The sequence below is a fragment of the Pan troglodytes genome, chromosome 11 (assembly GCF_028858775.2).
Source record: "Pan troglodytes isolate AG18354 chromosome 11, NHGRI_mPanTro3-v2.0_pri, whole genome shotgun sequence".
Classification (NCBI taxonomy): Eukaryota; Metazoa; Chordata; class Mammalia; order Primates; family Hominidae; genus Pan; species Pan troglodytes.
The window spans coordinates 95,309,667-95,328,425 of record NC_072409.2 but is presented as its reverse complement, the minus strand read 5'-3'; the positions used below and the strand labels follow the sequence as shown (position 1 = coordinate 95,328,425).

General features: G+C 39.0%; 1 protein-coding gene across 5 annotated transcripts in view; it reads right to left on the bottom strand.

Annotated features, from left to right (window-relative positions):
* The window catches only part of MLLT3 (MLLT3 super elongation complex subunit), a 273,944-nt gene that overhangs the window by 234,177 nt on the left and 21,008 nt on the right, over positions 1-18,759 (bottom strand). Inside the window, exon 1 of one of the 5 annotated variants that reach the window (XM_054657976.2) lies at positions 3,666-3,792. The exons of the other annotated variants lie outside the window; for them this stretch is intronic. Coding sequence (XP_054513951.1) covers positions 3,666-3,675 — 10 coding nt within the window. The 5' untranslated portion in view covers positions 3,676-3,792. Of the gene's footprint in view, positions 1-3,665; positions 3,793-18,759 lie in introns of those variants that run through there. 5 annotated transcript variants of the gene reach the window in all.

Sequence of the window (18,759 nt, the reverse complement as noted above, 5' to 3'; positions counted from 1 at the left end):
ACCAGAACTACAACAATTTACACAGGGCTAACCTGCCTAACCACCTGAACAGAAAAGCTTCTGTCAACATATTTTGTTTTTAAACCTACATTATATTCCAAACAAGCAATGCATGCCAAGCTACACTGCATTTGGTAATTTGTACAAAAGGATATTGCCAAATTCCAATACAAAATGACTATGAACACACCCGTTTATTTTGGTGCTTCTTTAAATTCCATTTATCAGTGGATTCATTTATAGTTTAGGACTGATGAACGAACCTTTCAAGACCATGTTTCTTTTTGGAGGATAAACTCAATCTGTCTTAAATATAGCAAAGTTCAACAATTCAGACATTGCTGTTTCTCAAGTTCTTTGATACACAGGTGAGAGTGGTAAGTTAGTGTTTATTTTAGGATCATTTATGGTAAGTGGGAGTGGGAAGAGATTTTTAAGCAAGAAATTACATAAACAAAATTAAAGAGGTGTTAAATTCTTTCTTTCCCTTTAGAAATTTAATTTACATACTGACAATGTAAACACCATCCACAGCAGTACTTTGATCTGCTAATTACAAAACATTTTTATCTTTTCATTAAATGAGGAGTTCTAAGAGGCCACTTTAATGACTTAAAGGGCAACGTAAATAAGTCTTCCCTAATTCACACCAGAAATTCACTTGGAATTTTTTTTCCCTTAAACTAAAGGATCTATGCAATTCTTTAACTCTTGGGATGGTTGACTCCTGTATAGCTGATTAAAATATTCAACCTGTTTAGGCCCCTGGCAGCCAGTCAGAGACTGGACTTTGAGGATTCCATCCACAGTTGATGAAGCACCTTAAACTACCTCTCATATAAGATGCAGGAACACTATGCAGTTCTATCAGGTACAAGGAAAACATTTAAAATTCAACATTTCTACAGAGCTAACCCTTCAATTTGGTAAGAGGAATACCATTACCTCTGGCTATTTCTCTAAGTGATCAACAACAACAAAAATGCATTTAAGGCTCTATATCACTATTTAAGGAGAGCAACCCTCTCTCAGGTTTGAAAGAGCCTAATCTTTTCTCTCCTATTTTTGAAACCACAGAACAAAGTTCTATATCTGATGCTCAATCCAGCCGCAATGAAAAATATTTTTAATTTTTTATATTAAATTATTCTCCTTACAAAACTAAGGTGAATCCAAAATACTCTTTTAAAAAACCAATAAGCTGTACTTTTTAAAGCAGTTTTAGGTTTCAGAAAAATTAAGCAGAAAGTACAGAGAGTTCTTACATATTCCCTCTCCCCACTCTACCTGGCTCTCATTTTCCCCTATTATTAACATCTTGCATTGGGGTGGTACATTTGCTACAACTGATAAACCAACATTGACACACTATTAACTAAAGTCCATCCCTTACATTAGGGTTTTTTCTCTCTGTTGTACGGAAGTTCTATGGGTTTTGACAAATGTATAACGTCATGTAACCACTCATAACAGTATCAAAAAAAGTAGTTTCACTGCCCTAAAAATCCCACCATGTTCTACCTATTCGTCCCTTCCTTCCTCCCCACCAAACCCCCAGCAACCACTGAACTTTTTATTGTTTTCATAGTTTTACCTTTTTCAGAATGTTATAAAATTGAAGTCATATAATATGTAGGCTTTTCAGATTGGCTTCTTTCAAATGGCAATATGCATTTGTATCAGTCCTGTTTCACCCTGCTGATAAAGACATACCCATTTCATGCTGCTGGGAAGAAAAAGAGGTTTAATTGGACTTACAGTTCCATATGGCTGGGGAGGCCTCAGAATCATGATAGGAGGTGAAACACACTTCTTACATGGCAGCAGCAAGAGAAAAATGAGGAAGAAGCAAAAGCAGAAACCCCTGATAAACCCATCAGATCTTGTGAGACATACTATCGTGAGAATAACACAGGAAAGACCGGCCTCCATGATTCAATTACTTCCCCCTGGGTCCCTCCTACAACACATGGAAATTCTGGGAAATACAATTCAAGTTGAGATTTGGGTGGGGGCACAGTCAAACTATATCATTCCACCCCTGGCCCCTCAAAATCTCATGTTCTCACATTTTAAAACCAACCATGCCTTCCCAATAGTCCCCCAAAGTCTTAACTCATTTCAGCACTAACCCAAAAGTCCACAGTCCAAAGTCTCATGTGAGAAAAGGCAAGTCCCTTCTACCTATAAGCCTGTAAAATCAAAAGCAAGCTAGTCACTTCCTTGATACAATGGGAGTACAGACATTGGGTAAATACAACCATTCCAAATGGGAGAAACTGGCCAAACAAAGGAGTTACAGGGCCCATGCATTCAAATTTTAAAGCTCCAAAATGATCTCCTTTGACTCCAGGTCTCACATAGAGATCGTGCTGATACCAAGAGGTGGGTTCGTGGTCTTGGACAACTCTGCCCCTGTGGCTTTGCAGGGTACAGCCTCCCTCTCTGCTGCTTTCACGGGCTAGTGTTAAGTGTCTGTGGCTTTTCCAGGAGCACTGTGCAAGCAGTCGGTGGATCTACCATTCTGGGGTCTGGAGGACAGTAGCCTTCTTCTCACAGTTCCACTATGCAGTGCCCCAGTAGGGACTCTGTGTGGGGGCTCCGACCCCACATTTCTCTTCCACACTGCCATTAGCAGAGGTTCTCCATGAGGGTCCCACCCCTGCAGCAAATTTTTCCCTGGGCATCTGGCATTTCCATACATCTTCTGCAATCTAGGCAGAGGTTCCCAAACCTCAATCCTTGACTTCTGTTGCACCCACAGGCTCAACACCACATGGAAGCTGCCAAGTCTTGGGGCTTCCACCCTCTGAAGCCAGAGACCAAGATGTACGTTGGTCCCTTTCAGCCATGGCTGGAGCAGCTGGGACACAGGACACCAAGTCCCTATGCTGCACACAGCATGCGGACCCTGGGCCCAGCCCACAAAACCACATTTTCTTCTTGGGACTCTGGGCATGTGATGGAAGGCGCTGCCATGAAGGTCTCTAACATGGCCTGAAGACATTTTCCCCATGGTCTTGGGGATCAACATTAGGCTCCTGGCTACTTATGCAAATTTCTGTAGAGGGCTTGAATTTCTCCCCAGAAAATGGGGTTTTCTTTTCTATCCCATTATCAGGCTGCAAATTTTCCAACCTTCTATGCTCTGTTTCCCTTTTAAAACTAAATGCTTTTAACAGCACCCAACTCATCTCTTGAATACTTTGCTGCTTAGAAATTTTTTCTGCCAGATATCCTAAATCATCTCTCTCAAGTTCAAAGTTCCACAAATCTCTAAGGCAGGGCAAAACGCCACCAGTCTCTCTGCTAAAACGTAACAAGAGTCACCTTTGCTCCTGTTCCCAACAAGTTCCTCATCTCCATCTGAGACCACCTCAGCCTGGACTTTATTGTTCATATCGCTATCAGCATTTTCGTCAAAGCCATTCAACAAGTCTCTAGGAAGTTCCAAACTTTCCCACATTTTCCTATCTTCTTCTGAGCTCTCCAAACTGTTCCAACCTCTGCCTGTTCCAAAATCACTTCCACATTTCCGGGTATCTTTTCAGCAAAGCCCCACTCTACTGGTACCAATTTACTGTATTAGTCCATTTTCACACTGTTGATAAAGACATACCCATTTCACGCTGCTGGGAAGAAAAAAGAGGTTTAATTGGACTTACAGTTCCACATGGCTGGGAGGCCTCAGTATGATGGCAGGAGGTGAAAGGCACTTCATACATGGCAGCAGCAAGAGATAAATGAGGAAGAAGCAAAAGTGGAAACCTCTGATAAACCCATCAGATCTCACGAGACTTATTCACTATCACAAGAATAGCACAAGAAAGACCAGGCCCCAAGATTCAATTATCTCCCTCTAGGTCCCTCCCACAACACGTGGGAACTCTGGGAGATACAATTCAACTTGAGATTTGGGTGGGGGCACAGCCAAACCGCATCAGCATTTAAGGTTCTTCCATGTCTTTTCGTAGTTTGATAGCTCATTTCTTTTCATTGCTAAACAGTATTCCATTGTGTGGATGCACCAGTTCATCCATTTACCTATTGAAGGACATCTTGATTGCTTCAAATTTTGGGCAATTATAAATAAAGCTGTTATAAACATTCATGTGCAGGTTTCTGTGTGGACATAAGTTTTCAACTCATTTGAGTAAATACTTTGGAGCATGATTTCTGAATCATATGATGCATTAATCTGTTCAGGTTGCCTTAACAAAATACCATAAACTTGGTGGCTTAGTAATTTGTTTCTCACAGTTTTGGAGGCTGGAAAGTCCAAAATAAAGGGGCCAACTGATTCTGTTTCCGGTGAGGACTCTCTTTCTGACTTGTAGATGGCCAACTTCTCATCATGTCCTCAAATAACCGGGGGGCAGGCAGGCCTCTTTTCGGTCTCTTATTTTTCAATTGACAAAAACTGTACATATTTATGGTACACAACATCCTGTCCCTTCTTATAAAGACACTAATTCCATCAGATCAGGGTCCCACCCTTTAACCTCCACAAAGGCTCTATCTACAAATACAGTCGTAGAAGGGTAGGGTTTCAATGTATGAATTTGGTGGGGGGACAAAAACAGTCAGTCCACAACATACAGTAATAGTATGTTTAGTTTTGTAAAGAACCGTGAAACCATCTTCAAAAGTGGCTGTGTCACTGTGCACTCCCACCAGCAGTGAATTTGAGTCCCTGTGGATCCACATCCTTCCCAGCACTTGATTCTAAATCTTCACCATTCTAATGGTATGTAGTGGTATCATTGTTTCTGTTAATTTGCAATTCTCTAATGACGTGATATTGAGCATCTTTTCATACACTTATTTGCCATCTGTACATTTTCTTTGGCAAGGTGTCTGCAAAATACCCTTTTCACTGTTCTATTTCCCAATGTGGTCTCATGGTCATCCTGGAGCATGATCACCAGGACTGCTTATTAGAAATGCAGAAGATTGGGCTCCAACCAGTAACAATATATTAAGACCTTTCTAATATAGTCAAGAATAACAAACACAAAACAGACTGCTATAATTGAGGGAGAAACAGTGAATAAGAATCACCAATGGTCAGCCTGACTCTTACTGGATCGATTGGTTAGAGACCTGCAACCATTATCTTTTCCTCACGGGCTGCTGACTTTTCAACCAGAAAGCCTCTTAAAGAGAATAAATACAGGCCGGGAACAATGACTCACATCTGTAATCCTAGCACTTTGGGAAGCCAAGATGGGAGGATCACTTGCACTCAGGAGTTTGGGACCAGCCTGGACAACACAGCGAGGCTTCATCTCTACAAAAAAAATGTTTTAAATTAGCCGGGTGTGGTGGTGTGTGCCTGTAGTCCCAGCTACTCTGGTAGCTGATGTGGGAGAACTGTTTGAGCCCAGATGGTCAAGGCTGCAGTGAACCATGATCGTGGCACTGTATTCCAGCCTGGGTGACAGAGCAAGACCCCATCTCAGAGAAAAAAAAAAAGTAATATGGATGGGTACTGACATAATCAGGAAATCAAAGTCATTCTGTGATTGGAAAAAAAAAAAAAGAGATTGAAAATTGACATGTTTGCCCAAATCCCAAAAGTGATATCACTGACTTCGTACGTAACCCCTAGAAAATCACTGGGGGGCTTAGGTGTGGCAGTGGACTGGTTCTCCTTAAAAATAAGCTCAACTAACCTGCTGAAAAAGAGAGGAGGCAGAAGTTAGGTATGCAGCTGGGAAACTGAGATAAGCAAAATACCATGGAAGCAAATTATTCAAACTATGGCAGGTCACAAGTCAAACTCCAATTTAAAGCCCCTAATAAACCTCAAGGAGTTTTTTTTTTTTTTTTTTTTTTTTTGTACCTCTTTCCGAGGGAGGAGAGGAATGAAGGGAAAAAAGGTAGAGAAATAATGAGACTCACTGGTTAGGGAAGGGGGGAAATGGTTTCCCATTCCTCTAAGGAGCCAGCAGAGTGGAGCAAGTTGGGAGGAGAAAAAAGAGCAAAAATAAAAGAGTAAGAAAGAACTATTCCTAGTATAATACCCTTTTCAATCTATCTGCTACATCCTTTATTTTGTTTTTTTAAAAAATGAAACGAAACCTCAATCTGTTTTTAAAACAAAAGCATGATTCTTTCCTAAGTAGAAGATGTGATGAATTAATTTTCCTCAAACTTTCTAGGTAGGAGTCAGGAGAAGCCAGCCAATTCTTTGATAAAACAAAGTACAAAATAAAAGACTTGATTCTGCAGCTTAAAATAATGTTAATATACCAATTTCCCTTAGATTTTTTAAAACAAAAGTTTGATATTTTAATTTTTGCATATTTCCAACAGATAGCAGATAGCTAGGCCAAAAAAAAAAAAAACCAACTTCCCAATAGGTTCATATCTGCAAAGGGAACTTTCAAAGAAACCAATAAGACACAAAGCAGATAAAAATGACATATCATATAATCTTTTTCTTTATTCACTCCTATTATCACTATTCTATGAATTAGGTAGGGGAAGCCCATCTGTCTCTCTTCATTTTACAGATAAGAAAGCAGACACTCTTGGAAGTGACGGAAACTTTTTCACTGCATGGAGAGCCAAAATTCAAACCAAGGACTCCCACCTCCAACACAAGAGAGGGGCCCCCTACTCTTTCCACTTCACAATAATGCCTAAATTCTAAGACAAAAGAAAAAAAATACTCATTTTAACCATTAAAAGAAAAAAATCTATAATGTGGCTTTCAAGTACAGAGAAATCCTTTATTGAAAAATTTTTTATAAAAAAAGAATTTGAGAATTGAGGTATTCAAAAACTTTGTATTTCTTGAAAGTTTCTTCTATGATGGCAATAGTATCCCAGCCCATGGTTTTAATCGGCGATTTTTTTTTTTTTTGAGGCGGAATCTTGCTCTGTTGTCCAGGCTGGAGCACAGTGGTGCAATCTCGGCTCGCTGCAACCTCTGCCTCCTGAGTTCCAGTGATTCTTCTGCCTCAGCCTCCCCAGTAGCTGGGATTATAGGTGCCCGCCACTGTGCCCAGCTAATTTTTGTATTTTTAGTAGAGATGGGGTTTCACCATCTTGGCCAAGCTGGCCTCGAACTCCTGACCTCGTGATCCACCTGCCTCGGCCTCCCAAAGTGCTGGGATTACAGCCCGACCTAACTGGTGATTTGTAAGCAGCCCTCTGTGAAGCTGAGTTACCTGTCAGGAGAAGCCATTCTGTGGATAATGAACAGCCCATTTACAAAGTCATCTAGGTCAGTTGTTAGAAGTTGGAAAACCTTTTTCTACCTTTCCTTTCACCAACCACTCTAACTTAGTAGGCTTCTAGAGCTGTAATTACATACATTTCAATGGGCGTCAACTCTCTCCAAGCTTCTTAACATCCTAGAAGTCAGGGTAGATGAAAATGGCAGTTGTGCCTCCCTAGAAAGCATGAGTTCATGAGTCCCCTTTACATCAGTGCTACCCAGACAGAGTCCCTATACTTACTGCTGATATGGGTTGCATGTGTCCCCTATGTCATCTTGAATTGTAATCCCTATGAATCTCCACATGTGGAGGCAGGGCCCCAGTCGGAGGTGATTAGACCATGGGGGCAGTTTCCCCCACGCTGTTCTCATGATAGTGAGTTCTCACGGGAATTTATGATTTTAAAGTGTGGCGCTTCACTTGTTCATTCTCTCGTGTTCATTGTCTGTCTCTCTCTCTCTCTCTCTCTCTCTCTGTCACTCTCTCACCTGCCTGCCACCATGTAAGACATGCCTGCTTCCCCTTCTGCCATGATTGTAAGTTTCCTGAGGCCTCTCCAGCCATGTGGAGCTCTGAGTCAATTAAACCTCTTTTCTTTATAAATTACCCAGTCTCAGGCAGTTCTTCATAGCAGTGTGAAAATGAACTAATACAACTGCCATCTTCTTTTTTTTTCCTTAGTGGCATTGTCTTGCTCTGTTGTCCAGGCTTGAGTGCAGTGGCCTGATCATCATGCACTGCAGCCTCGAATTCCTGGGCTCAAGCAATCCTCTGACCTCAGCCTCCTGAGTAGTTGGGATGGATGATGGACATGCATCACCATACTCGGCTAATTTTTTTTTTATTATTATTTGATTGTAGAGATGGGGTCTTCCTACATTGCCTAGTCTGGTCTTGAACTACTGGCCTCAGGCAATCCTTCCACGTCAGCCTCCCAAAGTGCTGGGATTAAAGTTGTGACCCACTGTACCTAGCCTTGACAGTTTTTAGAAAGAACACAAGGGACATTTAGTCACATTAACCCACAATCCCAAATAAATTTTAGTATATACCTAGTGGCATTCTGAATTTATTGGACCTATTTTTTGAATCTAGTTTTATTGTTCTCTCCAATTTATTTAGTATGTTTTTTTCTAGTTTACTGGGGGCCTGACACTTAGGAAGAAGAATAAGTTCCTGCCACTACTGTACAGCAGAGGTGCTGCAATTTGGGCACTGGAGGTGCATTTAAAAATTCACATTCCCAGATTTCACTCTGAAAAGGTTCCCAGTCAATAGGTCTCAGAGAGTGTGGAGGAAGCATTTTTAACAAAATATGACTCGACTGTAGGGGGCATTCTGAGAGGTGTATTCAGCAAATGCAGCCACAGAACGACTCAGCCTGGCCCACAAAATGAACTTATAAACAGATATGTTAAAAACCATCTGTGAATTCTAGAAGCCTATAAAAAAGGAACTGATTATGAGTAGTGAACACCAAAGGAATTCCAGACTGAGGGGAACAACTTAGGCAGAGTTATCGAATATCATGAAATGTTTAGGGAACAAAGAATCATCTGAAAATTACCAAACTTACATGCAAACTGTGAACTCACCATTTAGGGAGCATCTTGAATGTGAAATATTTCACAGAAAGAAGACTTTAAGAGAAAGGTGTTTAAGCAGATAAGTGAATGTGTATCAAAAAAAAGTTTCTGTGACAACCATGTGAAAGATGGTTTCTAAGGAACATGAAACTAAGAACAGAAAATTAATTCCCAAATGGAAAAGAAAGGAAGAGTGTTTTTAAGAAATGTCAAACAGAATGAAGCCAGGTACGGTGGCACACTTGTAGCTAGTCACTCAGGAGGCTGAGGTGGGAAGATCGCTTGAGCCCAGGAGTTCAAGTCCAGCCTAGGCAACACATTTTTTTAATAATACAAATAAATTAAGAATAGAATGAATAAGAATTAGTGAGCCACCAACCTATATTATCATATTCTCATTCCCAAGTGATTAAGAGATCAGAAAAAGATAAGGCAAGCCTATGAGGAAACATTCTACCTATTCCAATCACATATCCCAAAAAATTAAAATGGAAGATGAAAAATTAGACTTTTAGCCTCACAATCCATCCTTACTTAACCCTATCATCTCCCCTACCCCACCTTAAATGTGGTTTTAGATATAAACCAGAATAACCTGCTTACCTATGCTTATTCCTTCACTAGAGCTGCTATAACAAAGTGGGTTTAAACAACCCAAATGGGGTGGCTTAAGCAGCAGGAATTTATTTACAGCTCTGGAGGCTCTAAGTCCAAGATCAAGATATCAGCAGGGCTGATTTCTTCTGAGGCTTCTCCTTGGTTTACAGATGGCTATCCTTTCTCTGTGCCTTCACATGGTCTTTTCTTTGTGTGTCTGTCCTAATCTTCTCTTCTTATAAGGACACAAGTCATATTAGATTAGGTCCTACCCCAATGACCTCATTTTACCTTAATTACTTCTTTAAGGATTCTATCTCCAAATAGTCATTCTTAGAACTTCAACATACAAATTTGTGGTGCATGGGAAGGGGGCACAAAATTTGGCACATAACATTATAGCTGGCTATAATTTTTATAACTTAAAGTAATCATTACTTCAAAAACTTTGAAAAAGTCCTAAATAAATACTCATAAGCAAAGGGAAAAACATACTCAGGTCTAACCAGATCCCTCCTAGAATGCAGGTGCACTTCAGCCATACGATTACCAGGAGGTCTATTCCAACATTCCAAGATCAAGAATCAGTTCTAAAACTATCCTGGGAATTTTAAGCCACTTCCTATGAGCAGCAAAATTTCAGACAAGTTCCTTTCTCATCCATCCCCACTGATAAAACTAAAGAAGCAATGAAAGAGAAGGCAAGGGCAGGTGGAGTTTATATAGTGACATTCCAACACTTGCTACCAAAGCTGTTAAGTATTATTATGGCATTTTTGATGCCCATGCCCAGAACTTAATAAAACCTCAAATTTTTCTGTACTGTAGCTAAATTTACTATAGCAGAAATTTCTTCTGAGATAGCATGACTCTTCAGAAGCCACAAGCATATTTAAAATCAAAAAACAAGGGCTTCAATATTGTAAATTTAAATGGCCATAAACGTTTGACTCAAATCCGTTTCTTCCCTTGGAACCACCTCCTCTCTCCTCAGATCTCAACATTTAAAAATTACTGGGTGTGTTCACTTTCTGACAGGCCCAGGAACCCCAAGTTATCCTGGGACCTAAAGAGGAGAGGAATGTACGCAAACTTATAGTATTTGAGGGTTTTTGAAACCCACTGTTGGGCTTAGCATCAAGAAAGTCTTATCTGAGATTCCTTATGAAACCATCAAAGCCAATTTTAAAAGCCTATGTGAAAAATAATTTTTCTTGCTGCACTTTATACAAATAATCACGCCAAGTATAATAAAGCAGATCAGTTTTACCATGATTTGTCTTTAGTAAAACTAGGACACTGGAGAGAGAAAAACTATGTTTCAACAACTATGGTACATCTGTTATTAGATTCTAGTCTCATTCGTTGTTTTTGAGTTTTTTTCCTGCAACTTAAACTAACTCTGCTTATTCCTGTGAACCAACCAGTGATCTCTGGCTGTGACTCAGAAGAAACAATAGGGATGGGTAATGTAAAACTCTGAGGCAGTATTTTAATTCTGGGCACGTACTGGAATCAGCCAGCAACTTCAGACTATCAGCTTGGTTCCAACAATTGCATAATTCATAGAAAGCCTTCTTATTATTTTACTTGGGATAACTTTGCTTATTTAGCTTTACTCTTGTAGAATATATTGTTGTTGTACTCCATGTGTAGGAATGCAGGATAAGCTTACTCAATGTTCTCATTTTTTTTTTTTTCTGAGAGGGAGTCTTGCTCTGTCGCCCAGGCTGGAGTGCAGTGGCGTGATCTCGGCTCACTGCAACATCCATTTCCTGGGTTCAGGCGATTCTCCTGCCTCAGCCTCCCAAGTAGCTGGGATTACAGACACCCACCACCACACCTGGCTAATTTTTTGTATTTTAGTAGAGACAGAGTTTCACCATATTGGTCAAGCTGGTCTCGAACTCCTGACCTCAAATGATCCGCCTACCTCGGCCTCCGAAAGTGCTGGGATTACAGGTGTAAGACACCGTGCCCAGCCAATGTTCTCTTAAATTAAACATTTATTAATCTTCTAGATATCACCTTTCGTTGGAACTCAAGAGTTACGAGGGGTCCTCGACATACTAATGCTTTCTGGCTGAGCTCCTCTCTACCCTGAATACAAGAGACCCTAATAGGCAGGAATATTATCACCTCTATTCAGCCTGAAGAAGTTACAGAAGATGGATCTTCATCCCTCTTCAACCCTTAGGATTAAGGGTTCTCTTATAAAAGGGAGGGGGGCAATATGTCAGAGGTGTTTGAACCAGAGCAACTCCATGTTGAATAGGGGCTGGGTAAAATAAGGCTGAGAATTACTGGGCTACATTCCCAGGAGATTAAGGCAGTCTTAGTCACAGGATAAGACAAAAGGTTGGCACAAGACATAGGTCATAAAGACCCTGCTAACAAAACAGACTGAGGTAAAGAAGTCAGCCAAAACCCACCAAAACCAAGAAGGCAATGAAAGTGACCTTTGGTCATCCTCACTGCTCACTATATGCTAATTATAACGCATTAGCATGGTAAAAGACACTCCCACCAATGCCAAGACAGTTTACAAATGCCACAGCAATGTCAGGAAGTTCCCCTGTATGGTCCAAAAATGAGAGGAACCCTCAGTTCCAGGAATTGCCCAGCCCCTTCCAATAAAACTCATGAATAATCCACCCCTTGTTTAGCATAAAATCAAGAAATAACCATAAAAATGTCCAAACAGCAGCTCATACCGCTGCTCTGCCTATGGAGTAGCCATTCTTTTGTTTCTTTACTTCTCTAATAAACTTACTTTCACTTAAAAAAAAAATTACTGGGCATGGGGGTTGCAGGGTGCCGTGGCTCACAACTGTCATCCCAGCACTTTGAGAGGCCAATTCGGGAGGACTATTTGAGCCAAGGAGTTCAAGACCACCCTAGGCAACAAAGTGAGATCTCCATCTCTACAATAAGAAAAAGAAAAGAAAAAATTAGCCAGGCATGGAGGTGTGTGCCTGTGGATCCAGCTACACAAGAGGCTGAGACAGGAGGATCGCTTGATCCCAGGAGACTGAGGCAGCAGTGAATCGTATTCATACATACCACTGCACTCCAGCCTGAGTGACAGAGCAAGACCCTATCTCAAAAAACAATAAAATAAAATAAAAATTACTGGAAAAATAAGGTTATATTACTTTATAATTTATATTATAATTTTATATTACCACATACTTCACTAAGTTATCCATAAAATCAGACACAGGAAACATTTGTCACAATATAAAATTTTGTCAAAACCATAAACAGGAAAAATAGAATAGATCCTGTATCTATCATTTGAAACATAAGCGTTATCAGAGAAGGAAAATCACCAATTTGCAACCCCAATAAAATAGTTAATTCAGGCTCATCAAAAAAAGATCAGCAGTAGATGCTAAGACCATTAGAGAAAAGATTATTGTAGCACATGACATTTGAAAGATACAAAGTGTCATAATGCTAGTAGCAGTAACCACAAAAAAAGAAAGACATCATTTTATATAAAAAGTCTTATCAGATTCTTTTCCTCTACTTTTTATCCCTCACAAAAGCACATATACTATCTGAATCCCACTGTAAAAAGAAGTCCTGGAAATCTGTTACCATTTCTCTACCTAGCTCTGTCCAATATGGCAGCCACTAGCTACCCATGACTGTTAAGTCCTCAAATGTGGCAAGTGACTGAGGAATTAAATGTTTTATTTTAAATAATTTAAATTTTAAAAGCCACATATGTCTAGTGGCTATTGTTTTAGACAGTACTGCTGCAGGGTATAAACAAACCTAGCCATGAAAGACAATATAAAAAGTCACAAGCTTAAATTATGGGCAGGCTTAAGGGAAAACTTGAAAAACTTATAAAACTATTTTATAAGCTTTTATCACCAGATAATTCTGTATCAGGAATTGCCTCCATTGAACTTTCTTATAGCATGTTTTCTTGACTACAAAAAATAAATGCTGAATAAAAGCTTGCAGAATTAAATTTATAAAGTTTTAAACCTACCCCAAAACATTGAATTACCAGGAAAACTATGGCATTTAATTAAATGTATAGGAGTACCCTGATTTAAGATGTCCCTATTTTCATGACTGATTTTTAAAAACTGATTTGCAGTTTTCATTTAAAATAATAAGCTCTGGCCAGGCATGGTGGCACACGCCTATAATCCCAGCACTTTGGGAGGCCAAGGCAGGCGGATCACCTGAGGTCAGGAGTTCAAGACCAGCCTGGCCAACATGGTGAGACCTTGTCTCTACTAAAAATACAAAACATTAGCTGGGCATGGTGGTGCATGCCTGTAGTCCCAGTTACTTGAGAGGCTGAGGCATGAGAATCGCTTGAGCCCAGGAGCTGGAGGTTGCAATGAGCTGAGATGTGCCACTGCACTCCAGCCTGGGCTGGGCAACAAAGCAAGACTCCATCTCAAAAAATAAATAAATAAAATAAAATAATAAGCTGCTTGAAAACATTAAAAATGTAGTCTCACTCACAAAATATTATTATGGGTCCCTTGCAATTACACATTAATTTTAAATCAGCTTGTCAATTTACAAAGAAGCCAGTTGGAGTTCTGACTGATAAGGATTGTATGTAACCTGAAGCAATTTGGGGGAGTATTGCCATCGTAATGTTAAGTCTCCCAATCCATGAACATGGAATATTTTTTCATTTATTTAAATAGTCCTCTATTTCTTTCAACAATGTTTTGTAGTTTCAGAGCACAAATTTCACATCTGTTTTGTTAAATGTGTTCCTAAGTATTTTACTCTTTTTGATGCTATTATAAATAAAATTGTTTCCGTAATTTCATTTTCAGATTGTTCACTGCAAGTACGTAGAAATACTATTTTTTTATACTAATCTTGTATGCTATAACCTTGATAAATTCATCCATTATGGGGATAGTACAGGTAGTACCTCAATTCGTAGGGATCATTAGACTAATAAGGTAATTATTGGAGAGTACCCAGTACTCCGCCTGGCACACAGTAGGCCACTGAAATACTTTTATTTATCTAGGCCCTTACAAAGGTGTCTTACTATAAAGTTGTTATTTAATACCACTTATGTGCAAAGGTCTGAGTAACACAGTGACTTAAAAAAAAAAAATCCTGTCCATAAGGAGCTAGAGGTCTTACTGCAGAAATAGATCATCCTTGTCCCACAAGTAATTTGTATAGACATCATATTAAAAATCTGAATAAGATTTCCTTTACAACAAATTTACCTTCATATACTGTCAAGAGCCTCAGAAGACCATCTACTTTTCAACCATATAAATGAGGTTCATCCCTCCTTCTTCTTACTATGTTTATTACTAGATTCTTCCATAACTCTTCTGAACACCAGTATTATTGCAGAGTGGTGTCATGTATTGCACTTGACCAATAAGATAAGAAAGTTTTAGCGTCTTGTAATTACTAGCTTTGTTTTTTTCTTTCTGTGAAGCCTATTTCATGCTTTTGAATTTTCAGAAGAGAAACAAAAAGAAATGGAAAATAAAAGGAGTAAGAGATTACAATAAGCAAGGTTCCTATAGAACTGCAGTCACCAATTCTGCCATTCTATAGAAGCTTACTAATATTTTTTAACTAAAACAATTTTTTTCCAAATAGTTCTTTAAACTTAGATATCTGCTTAGTGTTCCAAAGCACCATTTAAAATCAACCAGGTCCTGTTTCTGTCTCAGCAACATTTGCTTTACTTCTAAATAATTGTTAATTTACATTTATTTGTTGGAAGAAAGACAGCCACAACCTAACAAACCACAATTTGTGCCACAAAGTCTAATCTTAGCCCAGATCTATTTTTGGATTCATAACAGCTTGAGCTAAAGAAGAATTTCATTACATTGTTCAAGTTGGGTCATAAACAGTCTCTAAAAAGAGAAGCAAACCAACATAAAATGCTGTAGAAACCAAAAATGATATAAAATATGAAAGATTCAGGTTCAAACATCTGCTATATAAATGGAAACATTACTGTGCTCATCTTCAATCTCTACTTACCACTTTATGTTCCCAAAAAACTCCATTCCTACCAAACTATAACTTATTTAAATTACACTGAAATTTATCCACTTACAAATCTATCTCCCCTTCGCCCCACATATGTCTCTGAGGGCAGAGAAGCCATATGTCTAACTAGATGTGTAAATTTGGAAGAGAAGTAGGATGTGCAACATAAGGCATTTCCATCCCACCCCAATAACCATCCAACCTGTAAGTTCTCAAAAATGGCTTTAGTTTTGCTTTTATCATTCTAACAGTTGCCATTAGTCATTCTTTAGGTGAGGACACTACAGCCTTCAGTGAAGCACTGCTCAGACAGTATATAAGACAAATGACACAGAACAAAATAAAGTTATCTAATTACCAGAAGTGATGATCAGTAAATTGAATCCATCTAAGTTTTAGCTAATTTACCCGATAGACAGTACACTTCTAAAACTACCTTTCTGAAGTGCTGAGCTATTTAAGTGAAACCAAATAAAGGTGATTCACTCAAAAGCTGTCCAGAAAACCTGGTGGCAATGCTAATCAATTTAAGCAAATCACAACATAAGTTTCCAATTTTCTTTTCCAAATTAGAGTTACTTTCCTCAAACCCTATTCTGCTGCTTTAGGCTTCTGATTAGGTGAAGAAAGGGAAACAAAAATTAAAGGGAAAAGCACAATATTCAATGATTAAGAGATGTGCCAAATTTCCACGTATCCAGAGGACTCAAATCATTAGAATTTTCTTTGAGTAGGCCAGGCGCGGTGGCTCACTCAAGGCCTCAGAATCCTTCTCATTAGACCAACCTAAAAGTAGAGATATGACCTAGAAGCATGGTATAAACAGAGTAAAACAGTGATGAGCTTATGACTTGGAGTCAAAAGGCCTGAGTTTAAATCTTAGTTATGCCACTCTAAAAAAGGGTGACTATATAATCTATCATCCAAACAGCAATAGTTCTGACACCAACACAGGACAATAGGCATATACTTGGACTGTCCTCAGCAAAACAGGACATAGAGTCACCATATTCATAGGCCACATGGACCATGGGCAAGTTAGTTAATCTTCAGTCTTGGATGCCACGTCTGTAAAATAACAAGGTGTAAAATTAAACCTTCAGTAACTATAAATTGCTTAGCTTTCTTCTTTTTTCACCTACATAATATTATATTGTACGATGCTAACCCAGTGAGTTCAGAAATTGCAAGAAGACTGCACTTATACAGCCTTATAAAGAGAATCCTCAAAGAGATGAAAATCCATCTTTGACAGATTCAGGATAATTTTTTTAAATCCACACTGATTCTCTTTCTTATCAAACGTTTCACTTGCAATGTTGTCCAAAAAAAAAAAAAACACTTAGTTCAAATTCTGATACCTGGGCAGTACTAAACACTCAGAACTCTGTTTCCACAGCTTCATTTTTCATAGCTTCATAAAACCACTCATCTTGTTGTGCTGTTATTGTGTTTGTATGTGTGGAAAACATGCCTGATGCCAGACTAAGCATTTCCAGAAGGTAAGAACCACGTCTGTTTTGTTGCTATCCTCCGTGTTTACTGCAGTGCCTGGCACATAGATGGTGCTCAATGTTGGCTGAATAAGTAATCAATACTTTAGAAATACAACCCCTTCCTTAACCAACCCCAACTGGTGTACATTCTCAACCCATGAAAATATTCTGTAAGGATGTATCCTTCTTTTCCCATCTGAGTGTTCACACTCCTCAGGAATAACAGCAATCCAAATGTTTCTTCTCTATAGAGTGATGTCACCTATTTCCCGATTAAGGAACCCACCTTGAAATCCAACTAGATTTTAGGCTTTTGGGAGATTCCCATTTTAAATCCTTACTCAGAAGCTTCTGATCCTTCACACACCATCTTAAACCTTACTCTTCTTTCAAAGCCAGAACTGACTGCCTGAACACCCAATTATCTCCACCCATTTCCACTTCTTTTCTCCTACCCCAGTGAACTATTTTCATCCAACCATAACTATAGAGCGCCCCCCTAGAAAGTAAGGTATACATGACATAGATCACTCTACTTATTATGGGAGAATCAGAATCCAATGGGAAAAAATTTAAACCAAAGCAAATTAATACAGTCAAAATTCAACGGCACCTTCAATGGTAAAATGGCTTTAAATTGTGACAAAGCCCCAGGGGTCCCTAAGGCATTTCTAGGGTTCCTTTAAATTAAAAAAAAGTGTAGTCAATCACAGACATGTTTGCTTTTTCTCTGCACCGTTGCCCCCAGACTCAGATTGCTCTAGGGGCTGGGGTTTGGAGGCAAAACAATGAAGCATTTGACAACGTCAAAAGGTCAGAATGACATTCTGGAAACAGTCAAACTTCACTTTGGGCTACCCACTTAAGTAGAGACATACCATGATACACTGCCCACCTTTAGTTCAGAATATTCTCCAGGTGAGAGGAAAAAATAATTAAGGCGTTTTGTATTCAAAAAGATGTCTCAGGCTTCCAGATCAAAAATAGTCATAGAAAGTAGAAAGTTTATTCTGCGTGTTTCTAAAAAAACACATGAAAACTTACCTAGCAAAGTCTCACACTTCACTATAATAAATGATCTGCAACTGACTGTGGAAAATATGTAACTTTTATATGGAAAAATACTTAGCTGTAGCAACAGCAGACTGTTCTTACCCCAAGCTAAATAACAACAGCAATATGAAACTGTAAATGTCTACTAAGATAGAGTTGGAAACTTTGTGACTCCACTATCCCTCCTCCCCCAGAGTTTCTTTTGCTCCACAAAAATAATTTTAGTCAGATGGGAATAGGGAAAAAACTGCAAACAGAAAGAAGTGTAGTTTCAATGTGAGTACAATATTGAGTGTCCTGAAAGCAGACAGATCCTCAATAATGTAGCTTCAATAAAATCTTCCTAAACCCTTTCTTTTTTTGTTCCTTTGAGAAAATGAAGCAATTTGCATTTACAGCTTAGTTCCTGTTTCCAAAATATCCCTTTAACTTTTTCTTTTCTCTTTTTATGGTGGGTATAAATAGCACCAAATTGTCAAATCACAGCTATTTTGTGTGCTACCTATACAAATAGGTCTGATTTCTGGCCAGTCATAAAACAATTACTGCCGAATTCCTCTGGCTCTTTGATATCCAGCTTGTCCACCGGGCTTCAAAGCTAGACTCCAGGACTTTTCTTGGGGCACTGCTGAAAAACAACCTCAACAGAAACACAGAAGATAAAATGTTCCCACTCCTATAAACACACAAAGATATAATCCCAGAAGTAAAACAATTCAGCAGCACTGTGGTGGGTTCTTCCCCCTCACGATAATTTAAGAGTACAAGTATTTTAAA